General features: G+C 39.9%; 2 protein-coding genes across 4 annotated transcripts in view; both read left to right on the forward strand.

Moving 5' to 3' along the window:
* Positions 1-18,663, forward strand: part of gjc2 (gap junction protein gamma 2) — a 26,557-nt gene extending 7,894 nt beyond the window's left edge. For 2 of the 3 annotated variants that reach the window (XM_018676350.2, XM_018676349.2), the window contains exons 3-4: positions 7,375-7,464; positions 16,262-18,663. In XM_018676350.2, coding sequence (XP_018531866.1) covers positions 16,291-17,547 — 1,257 coding nt within the window. In that variant the 5' untranslated portion in view covers positions 7,375-7,464; positions 16,262-16,290 and the 3' untranslated portion in view covers positions 17,548-18,663. Of the gene's footprint in view, positions 1-7,374; positions 7,465-13,586; positions 14,019-16,261 lie in introns of those variants that run through there. The other variant, XM_018676351.2, reaches the window with a different exon arrangement.
* On the forward strand, positions 530-3,620 carry LOC108883349 (5-beta-cholestane-3-alpha,7-alpha-diol 12-alpha-hydroxylase). Its single transcript, XM_051069946.1, has one exon. It carries the CDS (start codon positions 633-635, stop codon positions 2,166-2,168), a length of 1,536 nt encoding a protein of 511 aa, XP_050925903.1. The 5' UTR covers positions 530-632; the 3' UTR covers positions 2,169-3,620.
* Positions 18,664-20,058: the final 1,395 nt, after the last annotated feature.

Genomic DNA, 20,058 nt, shown 5'->3' on the forward strand with positions numbered 1-20,058 from the left:
TTCCTCTGGCTGTCAGGTTCCCAAAAGTAGTTCTAACCACAGCCACAAGGAAGGTGCAGAAAACAGTGAGCTTTTCTTGGTCAAATGTGATCACATGTCACATTTGAGTGGACTCTCCTGATCAGAAATGTTCACATGATGTTTACCTCTAGACGCCTCTCACAATGGGCTGAGACACAAATACCATGTTTTGTCCATTTTGTTTTGAAGGGGCTGAACTTTCTTTGCAAATTTATGAATGATAAGCAAGAATTATTGCTTAATCACCATGTGGGGTAAATTAATGTGTGTATTTTGTATTGCAGTGGTAGTTGCATACTTTCATTCATGAAAGTTCAGTATAAGTTTATGCTACCTCATGTTTCATGAATGCACAGTGGAAAGTGCTGCTGGATGTTTGAAAGGAACAAAGTGTCCCTGCCAGCTGACATCATGTGAATTGCATGTGAATTTGCTTTTGTGAATGTGCATTTATAATAATTTCACAGTTTCTAAGTGCAAGTGTTTGACTGTGCACTTCCAGGAAAGCTGAAACTGAACCCACAGAAAGGGAGGAGCAAAAGTCTGTATTTTATCATCCACGATGTGGAACTTAACCCTGAATGACTGTGTAGCTGTCAGAGGAGTCCGACATGGAACTGCTGCTGCCAATCCTTCTAGGCATTCTCGCAGCTCTGATCGGAGGGCTGTACCTGCTCGGGGTGTTTAGACAGCAGAGACCAGGAGAACCCCCTTTGGATAAGGGGCTCATTCCATGGCTGGGTCACGTCTTGGAGTTTCGCAGGAACACGTTAAAATTCCTAGAAAGGATGAAGGAAAAGCACGGCGATGTATTCACAATACAGCTGGGAGGGTTTTACATTACATTCCTTCAGGATCCTCTGTCGTTTGGGGCTTTTGTGAAGGAGAGTAGAGAAAAACTAGACTTCAGCAAGTTTGCTGTGCATCTGGTGCGCAGAGTGTTTGGTTATGTTGCTATAGAGGGTGACCACCACATTCTCCAGATGTCCAGCAACAAGCACCTGAAAGGAGATGGCCTGGAGGTAATGACACAATCTATGATGAGTAATTTACAGAACCTGATGTTGCACAACATTGGCTCAGCTGCAGACCAAAGCACCTGGATAGAAGATGGACTGTTTATGTACAGCTACAATATTCTTTTTAGGGCTGGCTACTTGTCCCTGTATGGAAATGTGCCACACAAGTCAGAGGAAAGTGAGGAGAAAGCCAAAGAGAAAGACAGAGCTGAATCTGAAGCCTTGTTTTACGAGTTCCGTAAATATGACCAACTCTTCCCCAACCTGGCTTATGGGGTGCTGCCGCCAAGGAAAAGGATGGAAGCAGAGAGGCTGATGGAATACTTCTGGAACGCTCTGTCAGTGCAGAAGATGAGGACCAAGGACAACATCAGTCGCTGGGTGTGGGACATGCAGCAGTCCAAAGAGGAGATGGGTATGAAAGAGTCAATGATAAACAAGTACATGTTTGTGCTTCTCTGGGCCTCTCAAGGCAACACAGGGCCCTCTGCCTTTTGGCTTCTGCTCTTCCTCATGAAACACCCAGAAGCCATGGCAGCAGTGAAGGAGGAGGTAGATAAGGTTCTGAAGGAATCAGGGCAGGAAGTCCAACATGGCGGCCCCCTAATCAACCTGACCCGTGAAATGCTGATGAAAACACCCATCCTGGACAGTGCCGTCGAAGAGACCCTCCGACTCACTGCTGCACCCCTCCTCACCAGGGCTGTGCTCCAGGATATGACCCTCAAGATGGCTGATGGGCGCAAATACTTCATTCGCAAGGGGGACAGAATGGCCATGTTCCCTTACATTGCCGTCCACATTGACCCAGAGATCCACCCTGACCCACATTCATTCAAATATGACCGCTTTCTGAATCCAGATGGGACCAAGAAGACTGATTTTTACAAAGCAGGCAAGAAGGTGAAGTATTACAGCATGCCGTGGGGCGCTGGGGTCTCTATGTGTCCCGGGCGTTTCTTTGCCACCAATGAGCTGAAACAGTTCGCTTTCCTCATGCTGGTCTACTTTGAATTTGAGCTGAAGAATCCTGAGGAGAAGATACCTGAAATTGACTTCAGGAGATGGGGTTTTGGATCCATGCAGCCCGTCAGAGACGTACAGTTTCGATATAAACTCAGATATTAAACCAATCAATTGTTTCTACTCATCTGACAACCAATGATATGCCGTGCTTGATACGTTTTAATGTGTACTTTTTTATTTTGAGGTATAATTTAATTACCAACCAAATTCAACAAACATTTGAGCTTCTTCTGCAAATGCACTACTAGTATTTTGTATATTTTGAACACTTTGAGAGCAGTTTAATACAATAATAAGTAATAATAATGATTCAGTATGAAGAATACTGTTCTGGTAGATGATGCTACATGTCCACTGATCCAGTATGATACATTATGAAGTGTCATTGTCTAATAATTCATTCAGAGTTCAGCAACAGTTTGTTATTAATATAGAAGAAATGAGACGACAGTCAAAGATGAACAGCTTTAGGTACAGACAGTTGCAGAGTAGTTGACATTACTTATTACATCTCATCAGATGCCTATAGAGGAAATGGGGCAGCAATGAGTTTCAGCAATGATGTGATAGAAAGCTGCAAACGTGGCTTGGAAGGATACAGAATGAGAAGAAAAGATGGAGTAGATAGTTATTATTGTTGCGCTTCAAGCAGGTTGTTCAATATTTGTTACAATTGTCATCTACAAAGGCCAACATAATAATAGTTAAATTGCATTTAACTGTTAGATGGTTGTCATGATGGTAGTTATGTACCCTATGCTAATCATTTGTAAACAGAAAATTCACTGTGTAACCTTAGTATCAGAGAGAGTAGGTGTTGTCTTTGGTATGGCTTCTGTCCCATGTACATATATGGCATATAATCAAGACAGAGATCTGTGTTTCTAGAACATGTGCATGAATAGAATGTCACTGAACTGGTTTCACTAGAGGGTCAAGGTTAGGTTTTATAGAGGAAAGTCCTCTTCCCAGAAACTGCACTTGTAAGCATAATAAAATTGGTCATAGCTTCTCTACATGAAGTATGTTTGTTCTCTTTTTCCATTCATGCAGCTTTTTCTTTTACTAAAAATAATAAAAGATTTTGTGATGCCAGGGCCTTTTGTTTTAATGAGAGTGGAGTAGAAAGTACATCCTCCTTGACTAGATAAACCTGTGAACTATTTGACTGTTTTACAGTCTAATTACTTAACCCATGACCGAAAGTCTGTCTTAGTGACTGAGAGTTTACTCAGCAACTGCAATAAATTAGCTATCACCACATTTAAACAGTCTAACTGGTTTAGCTTAAACTCACTATCTTTCCTCTGAGCTGACTCTGTGGTTTTACACAAGACTGGGTGGTGTGGTGTAGTTCATTTGCAAAATCTTGATTTTGGGGAGAATTAAACTCTTATATATATTTATTTATTTTTTTACTGTAAATGCAGTTAAAGTCTTGTAACACATTCATTTGTGATAAAAATTACACCATCTCTGAAACAGTCTCTGTATTTCTAACCTTCTAACCTTGCACATTTATCTGTCTGATTAAAAAACTATCTCTGGCCATCATTCTGAAGTTGTCACTGTATTGTGTCTCTCCCCATATTCTCACGACAAGCTGGTGGTGGATGAGAGGGTATATTTTGGTGATTACTGTATCACATGAAATCATGCAATATGATATCAATTCAGGGACAAGCAAGTATCACTGTCAGTTATGAAGAAATGTTAATAAATGCTTTAAAATCACTTTTATGGCCCACAAGGATAAACTTTAAAAGGCCTTAAAGGCTAACATTTTGGAGAAAGATTTCCACCCCAAAGTCACACTGAATGTTTACTAAGACAGCTGCTTTGATCTGTGTCGAAACACTCACTGCCATATGTAAGAGTTGGTGCGCACACACATGCAGCTGCACACAAGGCAAGATTCCAGGAGGTAGAGGACAATTTCTTGTCAATTGTTAGCAGCTGTGTAATAGAACATTCAGTGATAGTTTTATGTCTTTTCTTTTCCTTTTATTCCTAATACACTCAGTGGCCAGAGAAAACAAAGACCTTGTAAATATATAATGTAATTCACTAAAATAATGACTGCACTACTTTTATCAAACTTGTATTAAATAGTGTCGGAGAGATGTTTTTTCAGCCCGCTTGTTATTTTTGAGGACTTTATGGTGTTTCTATCCACCTATATTTACACAGAGTGAGACAAAATATTAGCATCATTTTTCAATATAAACGCATTCACCATCTGTGTGTTTTGTACAATATATTTTATCCTTGACAAAATGTGTAATGTTTCTTTGGACCAGTCTAATGCATCACTGTATGTAGGCAGAATTTTCCACCATTCACAACATTGGTTGAGAAACATCTGTTGCACAGTTCCCAGTGGTGTGATCCTCTCAGTCAAATCTCAGGGAAAATGTGTTCTTGTTTTCTTGTTAATGTTTCACTGAGACCCCATATTATTTTAGGCAACGTAGCCTAATTGTTAGATTTGACACATATTAATTCAACATGTTAAGTATGTGATACAAGTGTTACTTTATTGGAATGCCAAAGAAAAACACAAATGAAAAGGTTAGAGAACAATAAATCTCAAATCTCAATTCCCACAGCAGCTAAAAACAATTTTTTTTGAAAACATTACACCAATTTTTTCCAGCAAAACATCAGCAGCTGTCTACTATTCAAATCAATTAAAACACTGAGATTCTAATGTGTTTCCTTGGATCTTAAAACATACAGTAAGTGACTAGAATACCTTGTGATATGTGCAATAATTACCACCTTGTCAGGGAGGTGTTTTTTCCAACCCTATTATCATCTTTTCAGGACATAGTTTGTGGAGTTGTATTGATCTGATTTTAAAGCAGCTCCATTTACATTAATGGTACATCACTTTCCAATAATCCTATATGGAATTTGTCTTTTTGTGCATGTCATACTTGTTTATGTGACAATAAATATTTTATGTGTTGAGACCAGTTTAACCAGTTCATATCAGAAGGGATTTTTCCCCATGTGATTCACAAGATATTATACATGACTGTAAACTGTCCAGAGCTAACTTTATTGGAGAATTCTCTCAGTTTGGACTGGATTAAAGTGAAACCATTTGAGTCACCTTTTTTGCCTTCACTAGATTTAATCACAGTATCTGCCTTAACTGTCTTCAGTGAGATCCCATATTATTTTGCTGACTGTAGATTCATTGGTAGGAGTTTGTTCAGCCAAACATTCCTTAAACTTTGAAACCCGTTGTCTTCATAGTTACCTTAAAATAGTTAGATTGACCTTTGACTTCATTGTCTTTATCTTGCCCTCCTCCATTATTCTCCTCACACCTCCTCTCTCAGGTATATGATTAAATGGGAATGAAAATAAACACTGTGTTAAGAGTTTCAGTCTTGATGACTAAACCCTCAGTCTCTGGGACTTGAATTTGTTAATCTGTAGTTGACAATCAAACGCTGACACAGTGTCACATCACATTTGTTCCTTCTCTTAACTGAGAGCAGACATGCCTCAAGTGGGTCTCTACTGATACCACTGTCAGCTGCCATGATCAGAGCCTACGCTGCAAGCTGATAAGCTAGTTACACAGTGTATATAGGTAAAGGCTTAACTTATCTTCTCTTCATGCGGGAGGTTTTTTGCACAACTGTATCTAAGCACTTATCTGTACGTGACTCCATCTTTTTCCTCCAAAACCAAACTGCTGAACTACATAGACCTGCATGTTTTTGTCTTTATATCAATAACCAAAATTTACACCTAAAATGTAATGCTAGTCCTTTCCATTTTCTAATTCATTCCCTCCTATCGTGCTAAGTCAGCTCTATTTTATTCTTTTCATACTGGACAAAAAGTCAGGGGATTGCACAGGTGATTAGGATTCATCCTCTGGGGATCATAATTGCCAGTCCATTTTTGAGGCAACCTGTCCAACAGTTATTGAGATATTTGAATCTGGACCTAAGTTGTGGACCAACTGATAAACTGACGTTGGAGTCACACACTTAAATTTCAGTAGCGATTACATGAATAAATGAGTCATCTACTCAAACAAGAAATGATTATTATCTTTAATACAGGAAAGTTTAAAGGGTTTTTAAAAATGCTTGCTGACTAATGAACTTCACACCTTTATAGACAGCTAACTGTGACACTTACCTGTGGAGCACAAACATGAATTAACTGTCGGGAGCTGTCACAACATGTCCTTGAATGGATGTACCAGGTGTATAAACAATGTGGGAAAGATAAAAGATATAAAAAGATATGCTGTTCTTACTGGAACAACATGACACGACAGAGATATGTGATGTGTCGTATATCAGCAGTTTAGTTTCTTAGAATGGGTGAGATCATTATTATTTTTTTAGTTAGACATTTGATTTATCCTTTTCTTACTCATAACTCATGTTTATGTGTTTGTGTTTGCTGCTTAGGATAAAGCAATACATGTTACAAAAACTTTTCATTATAGTTTTTGTTATCTCCATCAAACATATTTAGGAGCCACTAATTTTGGGAAAAGAATGAAAACTGTATGTTCACAATTCTGCTGCAGCACCTAACTTGTCATAATGTTATACAGTCTTTGTTGTCTCTTTAGTACACGTTGGGGTGCATTCCTCATATGAATAGATTTAAAGTTAATTATCATTATACAATACAAGCTGCCACTTTCTAAGTTCAACTGACATACTGTACTTTTACACAAAAAGAGGTCAACCTTAATGTCAAAAATAGAACATAATATCTTTTGTGATCATCATGGCATACCATAGCAGTAGTTGCTGTCATACCAGATTTCCATCACTTGATGAAAAAACAACAAACAGCCCTTTGCATCCAACTGAGGAAATGCCTTACGCAACCTTTCTCAGCTTTGAAAACAACCTCTGCAAAGTAAAGTCTTCAAATCGAACCAGAAGAAGCGTTTTAGTAGATAATAACCCAGAAACCCACTGGAGGTTGACTAAACCTCTAAAAATGTTAAAAAATAAAGTGTGATGACTTTTGTGGTCATCTCATGTGCACAGACACACACACTTCAGCATGAGGAAATGAGGAAAAGCAAGGTTTTTGGAGGTCCAGAGCTACATAATTTCTGGGTGAATGAATGGGGTGGTAGTAGGAGTCACCCTGGATTAAATAAACAGTCGGTGGTCATGGCAATGGAGGCGGATGGGCTGGGGAACAATGGGGCCTTTGGCAGGATGCTGGTCTCCTGAGTGTCCTGTCTGTACTTGGTAGTGAGGGGTTTTGAAGAAAAATGACCCATTGTCTCTCTCATCCTCCTTCTGAGCCTGACCAGTGAAACGATGCCTCTGGATTCCTGCCCAGGATGCTCTGCCATAAAGTGTAAAATAAGCTGCTGCTTTATCCACATGGAGAGGTAGGTACAGTCTTTCATTATCATTTTTCTCACTGTGGTGCTGTACATAACATGTAATTGTTGGCTTTGTGTGCATAAATGACAGCTTTAATTATTTGTTTTTGTTTTTACCAGCATTTGATTTCAGGTGGATATATAAAGGTTCAAATGGCAGAAAATAAATGGGTTTGCTTGTTACTTTTTTTTGCTTTAATATAATCTATGAATTTTCAATATAATCATACTAGGTAATAGTTAAAAAGGACCCATGTAGGAATTCACACTATGCTTAGAACTTTATATTTTTACTCAGCTGACCGTTGTCTCACATGGTGTTGGTGTGTTGTGTTTTGTTCTCTTTTATTCTTGGTTTATGTACCGTTTATTTGAATGAGACTGCTTCTATACAGCAAAAGTTTTTAAAAAGCACATTAAGTTACAATTTAAAGAAAAAGAACCTATTTCGATCATACAGGGGTAGGAGTGGGTTAACAGGAAAGCAGCTCCCAGAGCCTAGAACAATGAGACTTGAACATATATATCCCTTCCTAGTTTTCCTGTAGCCGACACGTGAATTGTTATAGTCATGAGGATTTCTACTTGTGGCAGTAGTTGTTTTTAATTTCTAGCGAAAGGCAAACAACAGTTCCATTGAAAAGAATTGTGCAGTATTAACTTTTGCCAGTATTTCTCTACAGAATGCACTCCTCAGGTATTACAATCAGATGCATTAATGCCTGAAAATAGAGTAATTTTACCTTGAAGGACCTTAAAGAATTCAGCTGTGATTATGTACTGACTTGTATAGTCATGAAGATCTGACCCAGATTTGTTTTCATGCTTTCCAGCTAAGGTTACTGTGTGTCAGCTAGGTCACTGTTCTCAATATCAGGGCTGTTATCATTGTTTCTGGTCACCAACAACAGTCTAGACAGGTCATTCACCTCAGTGACGGGCTGTTCAAGTAGAACGCATTCCCAAAATGTTTATAAAAGTTCATGAGGAGTCTGTGTTTTCTGAACATGGTTGCCATCTGGTGGCTGAAAACATCCACAGAGAAAAGTAAGTAGATAAGCTGTACACTAATATAGGCTTTCAAAGCACACATATATTTAACTGTAATCTGTCTGTCTAATATGGATTCAATACCAGGTGTTAATACAAGTTCACTGGATACATTCATTACAAAACCACTTAATGACCTTGAAGGTTAATATTTTGCCCAATCTTTTGCCTAATCTGTTTCCACTATCCGGTGCCTTTTGCCCAGCAGATTGCCTTTTCTTATCACTGGCGTAATAGCTGAGCTTTAAATGTCACATGTGTTAACTAATACACCACCCATGATGTGCACATGTACAGTTTTGATCTGAGCTTTTGTTGCGTAAGTATATGCAGAGGAGATAGGGTATGTTGCCATTATCAGCGGGGGTCCTGCAGCATTGCTACCAGTGTCTGGACTTCACTGAGTTGGAGAAGGGCAACGGCACTAAGGCGTCTGGAAGGAATGAGGGGCTGCAGTAAACATATCTCTGGTACTCCAAATGACCCTGACTAGGTCTGCTGCTCCTTTGGGCTTGCCCCTGATCAGCCCATGACATAGCCAGTTAAGACAAGATAATGTCAAAGATTAAGGCCTCGCAGGTCTGCGAGCAAAGCCCTGTTATTTTGTTTATTTGGATGGGTAGTTGTGTGTTGGATTTTATTACCCCGATGGAAAACTTCATCTGCCGGTGAGAGTAAAAATAATGACTGAATGCTATTTTATTACGCCACTAGATGATCACTGTGCAGTTATAATGCATTGTGTCTTCATTATATTTCCTTACATGATGGTCAATTCACCACATTCTGATGAGGAAATACAGAATACAGATGACATCAATCTAAGTGAAAACTATATGACCTTTGTTTTGAATATACATCATTAACTATATATATTATCAGCTGTTTAATTTTAGGGACCCCTGTGATCTAAGAGCTGTCAGGCTAATTTAATTAGGTGTGCTCTGCTTATCTACTTTAACAGTGGGGCATGTACAGTGTTATCTTTCTCAAATATTAATATCAAATCAATCAAATGGTATTTTTCAAATGAGGACACTAGCTCCTTTTAATCATTTTTTTCATCTTAGCTACATTTTGCTGACAGGTTGACAGCAAGAGAGACGATCAATCAAAATAAAGTGATGGACGAAATTAGAAAATTGCATCCACGCTCAGTGGGTGATGTTAGTTCTGACAAAGGTCAAACATAATAAAGCCTCACTGTGTCATGTAGCCTAGAGTCAGTCAGATACAGTGTTCTCTGTAAACTGATACACACTTTTCCAGTTTTTACAACTGATGATACACTGATGGAAAGGGGCAAAAGGTCAGCTCTTATCAGAGGGTTAATTACAACAGAGGTCAGGCGAAATAATACACTGCTTTATTACTTCCAGATCAGATACAGGTTGACTTTCCCTCCCACTCATAAATCAATCAAGGCACCTAGCATTACGTTTTAAGTGGGAAGTGGGATTGTAGAGTCTCAGAGAAGTAAAATAAAACTTGGAAACAGGAAAAACAGGAGACAGGATGATTCCAATGGAAAATAATCTACTTTTATACTGCTGTACATCCTCATTTGCTCCAGAGCTTTAAATAATTTCATATATGGCTGCTTTATCTGTTACTTTTTTAGAATATGATGAAATGCCTTACATATTGTTTGTATACATTTATTCCATGTATACATTCTATACTACTATAAACCAAATGAATGATGTTTCTTTGTATAGTAATGGTGTGGCACATTTTAGTAACGGAGCAGACATAAATTGATAATGAAAATAAGTTTCCACTGTTTTCTGAGAGCAGCGCTGAAACCGTGTAATTCACACTCAACACAAGTTGCTCTGCTCATATGTGGGAGACGCAGAGCCCTGGCCGAAGAAAGTTGTTGGCATCCACCTCAAGGCTTTTCATCTCAGTCGCTTCAGTAGAGTCCAGTCTTAGTAAAACTGGCACGGGACGCACTCGGCCTGGGGGTAGGATAGGCTCAGCTGAGAAACTGGGAGAAATATGAACAAATGAGATGGGACTGCCACCACTGTCAGGCTGCCTATGGGTTACCCCCCCCACACACACACACACAGCCTGGTAAGAGCAGTTTAATGATAGTAGTGGGAGAGATGGGGGAGAAAGAGAGAGGAGGAGTCCAAGCACCAAGTTGCATCTTTTTTTTTTTTTTTTTGCTCTGGTGTCTTGTGTCATTCTTTTCTCTAAGGGGAGGGGGGGCACATCCAAGTCACATGGTGGAGCTTGATCTGTTACATAAACACAGACCTCCACAGCCCCCAGTCTGCTCGCATCAACTTTGTTCAGTAAATACACGCAGATATAAACTCTTGTGATGACATTGGTGACAGCCAAGGAGAGTTGTCGAGATGTTCACTCCTCTGTTGCATCACGGCAACGCTCGGCTACGCTGCAAACCCTCACAGCTCCCAGTGACCTCTTAAAGGTGAAACTGTCTGGGACTAAAACATCATTCCGTTAAAATATTTCTGCAATTACAGTACAGATGAGGACATGTGTTATGACTATTCGTTTTTGTAGATTCATTTTGTCTTTAAGTATGTTAACTGTGCCAGCATGTTCATTTACCAGCTGTCAGGTCACTTTTTTTTTTTTAAAGTTGTTCGTATCTCACAGATGCTACCACAATTTAAAAAAAAAAAAAATCTAGTCTACATTTTACATTTAACACTAAATATAACTTTAACCTAATGAATATTAAACACTCTCATTTGGCTGTCACGGGATGCCAGTCCTTGTCACAAGAGCAATGTCAAACAGTATCTTACAGGGATATACTGTAATATTTTCCTGGCTCTGGGCAGTCCAATCAATATTTATCAACATGAACTACAGTTTCCCAAAGCTAGAAAAGCCTGATTTGTTCGAGGACACGGGGACAACATATTCAGCACTAGACAGTCATCGGTTTGACTGTATGAGTTTGTGCACTTTTGTTATTGGCTTTAAATAACTTCGAGCAATTCAGATATTTTAATGCAGCCTCAAAGACAAGCTAATTGTTGGAAAAAGAAAACTATTATGAAAAAAAAATAGTTTTACAATTAGACTTTTGTTGGAATGACAGCATTATCACTTATTATCAATTAGTGGAGTAATTTATGATTGCTAATTATGAAATTCGAATGTTTGATATGCTTTTTTAATTTAATATTGGGAAATAAATACAAGGAGAGATAATTGTAGATTAGTTTTTTCTTTTCTTTCTTTTTTTTTTCTCTTATGCAGAGGTGAAACCCTGAAGAGAGGGGGTTTCCTTTTAGGGGAAACCTTTTCTATTTAAGCTAAACTAGTCTTAGAAAAGAAGTGTTCATTAGTATCAAAGATGTTTTATTCAATTAGACAACTGTGGAACATCAGTGAGTGTTAATTGTAAACTACAACCATAGGCAGGGACTTCTACCAACTGTCGAGGAACAGAAACTCTAATTAACTTTGAATTTAAATCACACTAATGCTCACTTATCAGCCGTCTTCGCTGGACCATCTGCGATCTCTCGGGTGATGGAGGGGAAGATTTTGGAGGGAGAGGAATGCATCGCAGCTTAAAAACACGTGCTCGTCTGTCCCTTAAGGATAGCACATGTCCAAACCCCAAATGATCTAGTCATTCCAGCAGCATCCCCCATCTTCTTTTCCACAGCGCTGCACCAGGGGTGCTCGCTGTACGCCACATCTCCTCAGTCAGATGGAGAGGGGAGCCTTGAAGGCGAGGCCTCTGGAGGATGGGTCCTGCAGGCCCAGATGGCTAGCTCTCAGAGCTTTCTTTAGACCACAAACCACTCAAACAGAATGAGATGAGATCTAAATGCAAAGACTTCTCATGTGCAGCTCCCTTTCGTCATGTTTCGCTGCAGTTGTCTTTGCTCTCTGACCCAAAATATTCTTACAGTGTCTTCAGACAGTTTACATCATCGTTTAAGTAACTGAGTTGAAACTGTGATCTGATTGATGGCGGACTTGCTGATGTTGTTTAACGTTATTCTTCACTTTATAGCTGTACACAGGTAATAATTAAGGGTTATTGAGGGCCTTGTGAAAGTAGAATTATAATAATATGGTCACTGTGACAATGACCAGACACATTTCATTAATGCAAGCCAGACGCTAACCCGTTTATCTGTCCTTTATTAAAAGTAGTTGAGTTTAGATCCTTTCCCAAACTTGACAGGGGGCCTGGCACATAGAATAAAGACACGGAGAAATTCCTTTCCGATTTTAATCCTGCATGAATCACCTCCTCATCTGTGCTTTGTCGCGTCATATCAGGGTAGGGAAAAAATTAGATGAAATGTGTGTGTATCTGGGGGGGGGGGGACTTGTGTCCACATACACCTGCTCGCCATCATGTGAAATAGAAAAAAAAATCCATCACATGGCCTAAATAACAACGCATGCTACTGCGGTTCCACAGGCCAAGGTGAAAGCTTGAAAGTATAAACATCAAGTCGGAAAAGACACGGAGCGGGAGAGTAGAGTGCGACCTGTCCACTGCTCTGTTATCTGGCCATCTGCCTGGATTGAAGATCCAAATATTATGACACATGATATGACTGAGCGTACCTGCTGGTTACATTCTAGCGGATCTGCACTGAGGCAAGGTGGCTTATGTCTCTGTGACACTTCTGTCCTCAAACTCCCTGTCTTTGGCCCCCACCTCCCAAAAAAGTTATTTTTTTCATAACTGTCAGCAACTGTACACTGTTATGCAACTGGCAGATGATATAGAGGTTGCTAATCTCTATTTACAGAGGTTGAGGTGGTGTGTGAATTTTACAAATGTGAGGGAAGCGTGCCACAACTCTATATATCATCAGTTTCCTCAGTGAGCCACTGCTGTTGCTCTTTAAATGGTTGGGGGGCATGTAGACATTAACCTGCAAGAAGCTGAGACACACAGATAGACATATAGAGGGAGAGAGAGAGAGAGCGAGAGAGATAGGAAGACAAAGTACCAGAGAGAGAGAGCAAGAGAGAGAGAGAGAGGGACCCTCATCAGCTGTATTACAAATGTTGCATATGACATTGGGGGTGGTGGTGGGGAGTTGACTGTGTTGCGATTAACACGCTTCCTCAGCTGGGTGTTCATTTCAGTCTGCAGTACGGTATCCTCAAGTCTGAACCCTTGGATGAGGGTCACTTGCCAGAGGAGGATTTTTTTTTTTCTTCTGCCTCTCTGTTTTTTTATACTTCCTTCTTGGGCAGAAGGCTGGTGTAATAGAAACCAGACACAAGCCAGAATGTGAGGCATTCACAGCGGCGAGACCTCACTTCTTCACAGAGTGAGAAAACAGGATAAATAGAAAGTCTAGTATATAGCAAGTTTGGTTATTATTTTTGCTTTTTTGTGCCATTTTGGAAGTTATCAGTAAGTTGGAAAAGGCCAGGACTTTAGGATGCAAGTGGAATTCAATGGATCAAGCTGTTGAGGGGATATGTAGAGAGGGCAGAGGAAACCTTCAGGATGGGAAATGCATGTACAGCTTTACAAGGTACGTTGTTTCACTAATTGACTTTCCCTTAAAGAAACTGTTCCATAGTTTCTGCTCAACCATCCTGTCATGCCATTGTAGATGCATGTTTATGTCAGTCAGATTGTCCAACTGTGAGTTTGTGTTTGAATTAATAGTGTTGAAAGATCATTTCTTCCAAATATTAATATTCTTCTATAAAGGCAACTGAAACACTGTACTACGAGGCTGTTGTTGAATTTTCGTCATAACGTAAACTATGTTTCATCTGCACCTGTATTTATGATGAAATATCTGATCCTACAAATGAAAAATCTGTGTTAACCATACAGTATAAACTCTATACTTATACTGAAGTCAGCTAAAATATTGTTCCTCTAGCTTACAGTCCGACCGTCTTCTTGTGATATACCTTTCTTAAAAAGTGTCTCTATTTGTGGAATCTAAAAATCACTGAATGTGTTTAATGTATTTTAATATTGCTGCACCTACCTTGGTTATTTTGTATGGTAGGCTGTGTTTCTGAACAAGTATGGTCACTTTTACCCTTGTTTTTCCTATTTGAAAAAGATTATTAGTCAAGATTCTATTTCTTGGCTTTAAGTTTCCCTGTATCACATCTCAAAAGACATGTTTTAGCAAAGATTAATGAATCCAAAATGTGATCTCAGACTTTGCTTACTCCAAAGCTGGCATTTGCATGTTTTTAACAAGTGTTGTTAAATGTTCATCTTTCAGATTAAGAGCATGAATGAATGAATTTCTATTTATCTTCAGTGAAATCTAATTTTTTTTCTATTAAACCGGGAAGGTCTCCCATAGATTAGAAATCTCTTTTTAATGTAGACCTGGTTCAAATTGCAGCACCACTGTTAATTACAGACAGGCAGCGCAGCAAATAATCAACATAAAAAACTGTACAACACTTGCAAAACAGGCAGATATCCTAAGGTCACTAAAATGTTAGTAGTAGTAGTTGTAAGACTAAGGTTGATGCTATGATACACAACAAAATGAATTCAAACTTCAGAGTAAATCCTAAGTGAGGCAGCCCTCCTGTCATGCCATCCTGGGGCAGACATGAGTCGCCCACCATAGGTGCCATCTGTCTCCATGTGGCTGTACCCCTCCCCGGCGTCAGCAGTGCTGGATCTGGAGGGGAGGCCTCGTGGCAGAGCAACAAGCCTCTCCTGTTCCCTCAGATGGCAGGGGAGATGGCACATCCCACGCCAGGGAACACAGTGCCGCAGTCATGAGATCAACATGAACTCTGCAGCTCTGCCCCATGAATGAGGGGGACAGAGAAAGCGCTGCGCTCATTAACCTCAGAGTCAGCAGTGACTCAGAGTGCGAGGAGAGTGTGACACTGTGAGGTTTCGTGTCATCTGCTTATTTCTGTGCGTGGATATGTCCCTTGGCATCAAGTGCTAAAGTGCCGTGGACAGTATGTTTCTGAAGTGGCACTGTGAGTGGAGCGCACTCTGGTACCAGGATGGGCTTCCAGAGTTCTGTCAGCTTCATTTTGTGTTTTCCTATGTGTTTGTCACTATCTTGTAATGTTCAGCGAGTTCTTGGGTCTAATCAAAATGACTGCTGTTGGCGTGTTTGTACGTTGTTTATGAAGTGGCTTTTTTTTTTTCTTTTTCTTTTAAGTCTCCCTTTGCTATTTTTGTCGTTTAAACCCTTTCACAAACAACTTCAATCTGCTTGAATGAAATATTGGAAATGCTGCATGGTGATTGTTGGGATAGGGTGACTGAATGACATCACTGTGCTCGCTGACATGAATCAACACAAGCCTTTGTCTTATGTTTGGATGTGCAATCAATTGAAAATGGATGTCTCCTCTACATCAAGAGGTCCTACTGAGCAGATGAGAACGTGTTTATGTTCTAAACATCTGAAAAGATTTATTGCTAATTGAAACCAAGACAAAAAGCAGCATTCTCATTTGTATATAAATCATTCAATTGATTTCAAATTGAACCCAGGAATCACAGATTAACAGTGATTGTGTTTGTAATTTACTCGTATCACTTGGAAAAAGCATGCCACATTTCTTATTTATAGGTCTACACTGGATTTGAAGTTAGGAGTCGAAATGGTTGTAGATTAATCACTGAGTTGATGACAGAAGATGAATGAGCAACTATTCTCAACACCAAACTTGCTTTGGTTAGACAACTACACACTGCAGTTCTATTCATTTCCAACTTATGACTTTCTCAATAGGTCTTCATGGCTTCTTTTTTCTTTCTTTGCAGACTCTAGTTGAAAAGCTTGTAAGAGCAACATGAGCTGGAGCTTTCTTACTCGTCTCCTGGAAGAGATCCACAACCACTCCACCTTCGTGGGGAAAGTGTGGCTGACCGTGCTCATCATCTTCCGCATCGTGCTCACAGCAGTCGGAGGCGAGTCCATCTACTCGGATGAGCAGACCAAGTTCACCTGCAACACCAAGCAGCCGGGCTGTGACAACGTGTGCTACGATGCCTTCGCCCCGCTCTCTCATGTCCGCTTCTGGGTCTTTCAGATCATCATGATCTCCACACCCTCCATCATGTACATGGGTTACGCCATTCACAAGATAGCCCGAACTTCTGAGGAGGAGCGCAGGAAGCACCAAAGGCTCCGCAAAAAGCCGCCTCCTCATTCGAGGTGGAGAGAGAGCCACCATCTGGAGGATGTCTTGGAGGAGGAGGAAGACGATGACGCCGAACCCATGATCTATGAGGATACACTGGAAGTGCAGGAGGCCAAGCCTGAGCAAGTCAGCAGCGCTAGCAAAGACCCACCAAAACATGATGGCCGCAGAAGAATTATGCAGGAAGGACTGATGAGAATCTATGTTCTGCAGCTCATGTCAAGAGCTATTTTTGAAATTGCTTTCCTTGCAGGACAGTATCTCCTCTATGGTTTTCGAGTTAATCCTTCATATGTGTGCAGCAGGATTCCCTGTCCACACAAAGTGGACTGCTTCATCTCCAGGCCCACAGAGAAAACAATCTTCCTCCTCATCATGTACGTGGTAAGCTGTCTTTGTCTGGTTCTAAACGTGTGCGAGATGCTTCACTTGGGTATCGGCACTTTTCGGGATACCCTTCGCATGAAAAGGAACCGGGGCCGACGGACGTCCTACGGCTACCCGTTCTCTCGCAACATCCCGGCTTCCCCTCCGGGCTACAACCTAGTGATGAAGACGGACAAACCCAGCAGGATCCCCAACAGCCTCATCACCCATGAGCAGAACATGGCTAATGTGGCCCAGGAGCAGCAGTGCACCAGCCCGGATGAGAACATCCCCTCCGATCTGGCGAGCCTGCATCGCCACCTACGGGTTGCCCAGGAGCAGCTCGATATGGCCTTTCAAACATATCAGACCAAAAACAACCAGCAGACCTCCAGAACCAGTAGTCCTGTGTCTGGAGGAACAATGGCAGAGCAAAACCGAGTCAATACAGTCCAGGAGAAACAAGGAGCCAGACCAAAATCAGCCACAGAGAAGGCTGCAACCATTGTAAAAAACGGAAAGACCTCTGTCTGGATCTAAAGAGAAATCTAATTTAGTACATTAACAATAAAAACGTTCACGACTCCAGGACTGCACTGTGATACAGCTGGAGGGTGTGTGTGCGTGTGTGTGAGCAGGAGATGCAACTTTGGGACAATAACAACTGAGAATTTCAATCACTCTAGCTGAAGGAGTACAGTACACAGTAGGTTTAGTTTTTGGGAATTTAAAAAAAAAGAAAACACACATGAAGAAATTATCAAATCCAGTATCTTGAATCTTCTTTGTTACTGTAGTGTGTCATCTTGTGCTTGCCATAGCTTTTCAGACATGGTTAACATATGCTTACTTAGTTAAACATCTCTAATTCCAGCTAAAAATGTCCAAGTATAAACAGAATGCTTCAGGCTGTTTATCTGATCTACCCTTGACTGCCACTGAACTGGATTAATTTGAAGAAACTTAACTTTGAAAGTGTGTGATTGTACCCTGAATCCAAATTTGAAGATGCAGCACAAAACACTGTACAGACGCACAATGAGTCATTTCTGAGGAATGATGATTGTTGTTGGAAAGATGCATGTTTAATATGTGGGGGGAGTATTTTTTGGATGTAGTATGGATGAGTGTGCTGGGCACAGATTAAAGGTGAAATATGTTGATAAAGGTAATGAAAGAGGGCTGTGTCACTGTGGGCTCTTCTGGTAAACATCTGCTCAGTGTGATGATCTTCAGGCGTTGCGTGCGAAGCCTTTATCTATTCTGTGTTTTTCAAAGCCTTGCAGTGTCACATATGAAGGGGAGGAGGTAAGTGAATAGAAAATCTGATTATTTTCAAAGTAAATACTGATTTTCTGCAATCTGAAGCAGATGATGCATGCTCTACAACTGGGAACATAGAGTGTACACTTAGGCTACAGTAGAAATCCCAACCTTTGCTATTCAGTTAGCTTACATTTATGTTACGTTTAGGCATGTTGTCTTGAAGATGAGCATTTTAGTTTACCTGTCATTGAAGCAGTATGTTTCTAAAAAAGCTTTCAGAGTAGTATTTAATCCTGCCTTCACCGTTGTCATACTTCAAAGTGCCTCAGACTTTTAAAGACTGTTCTAGTATTTTATTCATGAAGAAATAAACTTATTTGAAACCTCTGACCTCCTGCTTTATAGTAGCTGTCTGCTTCTCTGTCTTATCATGTGAATAACACTGGTGTGTTTAAGAAACTACACAATTAAGAGCTTTTATTTAAGTCTAATTCAAAGTGAAAAGTTTCTAAGAAACTCCTGTTATTATGAGAAGACAGATGTGTTGTTATGACAAGAACATTTCATATACTGTAACAGGAGAGGGATCTGATTGAAGGCTACACAAAAGATATTGTGGCATCTAAGAAAGCGTAAATAACTCATTTATACAAACTGATTAAGCCTTATTTCATGCTTAGCATGAGATGCCAGTTACTGACCACAGTAAAAAGTAAGAATTTGGAAGTGTATGTATAAGGCAGTAAATCTGTAATGAGAAGAACAGGACTTACAGTAAGTAGTATAGTAAACTGTGGGTCCAAGAGGGGCATATAATTCTTTTACAACCTAAGAAATCACACACTATTTTATCATCTTATACATGGGAAAATACCATAAAAGGGGGGAAAACAGCACTTTTCCAGAATGAGCTGCAGCAATTAAGAAAAACTTGAAGAAATACAATATGCTTTTATTAGGGTAGGTGGCTTAGGGTGCATACGTCAAAAGGCTGACTTCTATGTTGCATGAATTTATGGATAATTAACACCAGGTGTGGAATATCACTTAGAGTAAATAAAGAAACTTAACCTACACTGGAATATCTCATTGTATGCAACACCAAAACCCATTTCCATCCCACAAAACTTCAAAAGAATATCACAAAATCATCCCTGTAGTTTTTTATTTTATTCCAAGCAGCTAAAGCTAAAGCCAACTACAGTCTATGTGCCAGTGGAGTTTAGGTCTCTTTCTATATGGTAAGTGGCACTTAACACCTGGTGCTAATCAACAACTCGTTAACAGACAGAACAAAGGGTTTCTGTCCAAGCTTTAGAGAAATGCATCATGTCAAACTTGTTCTTTAAACATAAAAGAAGATTTGATTCTTGTCCATTTTGTATTTTAATGAAGCCCTTTATCTTTTGTTAGAAGCAGGCCTTAAATCTTGTACATTTTAATTAGTTACATGTGTTGTTCAGTAACTACAGGTGTGTGTGTGTGTGTGTTCATTATTTGTACTTTTCCATCTGTTAATAAGTTTTACTGTGCGGTGCATGTAGCACATTTTAGTGCATCATAAAGTGCCTGCTCAGCCTTTTGTCATTAGAATTAACTGAAATTAGTTATTCACTGACCTGTACTGAATATAACCTTCATGAGGGGAGAATTAATTGCAGAGCTGTTGTATTAGACAGCATTAGTTTTAGCCAGGTGAACCTAATTAACTGACAACTGAGTGTTTAATGTAACAGTTACAGCCTGAACCACTTCTCTGCACTTACTACTTTTACTTTTAACACT

The sequence above is a fragment of the Lates calcarifer genome, linkage group LG4, assembly GCF_001640805.2.
Source record: "Lates calcarifer isolate ASB-BC8 linkage group LG4, TLL_Latcal_v3, whole genome shotgun sequence".
Classification (NCBI taxonomy): domain Eukaryota; kingdom Metazoa; phylum Chordata; class Actinopteri; family Centropomidae; genus Lates; species Lates calcarifer.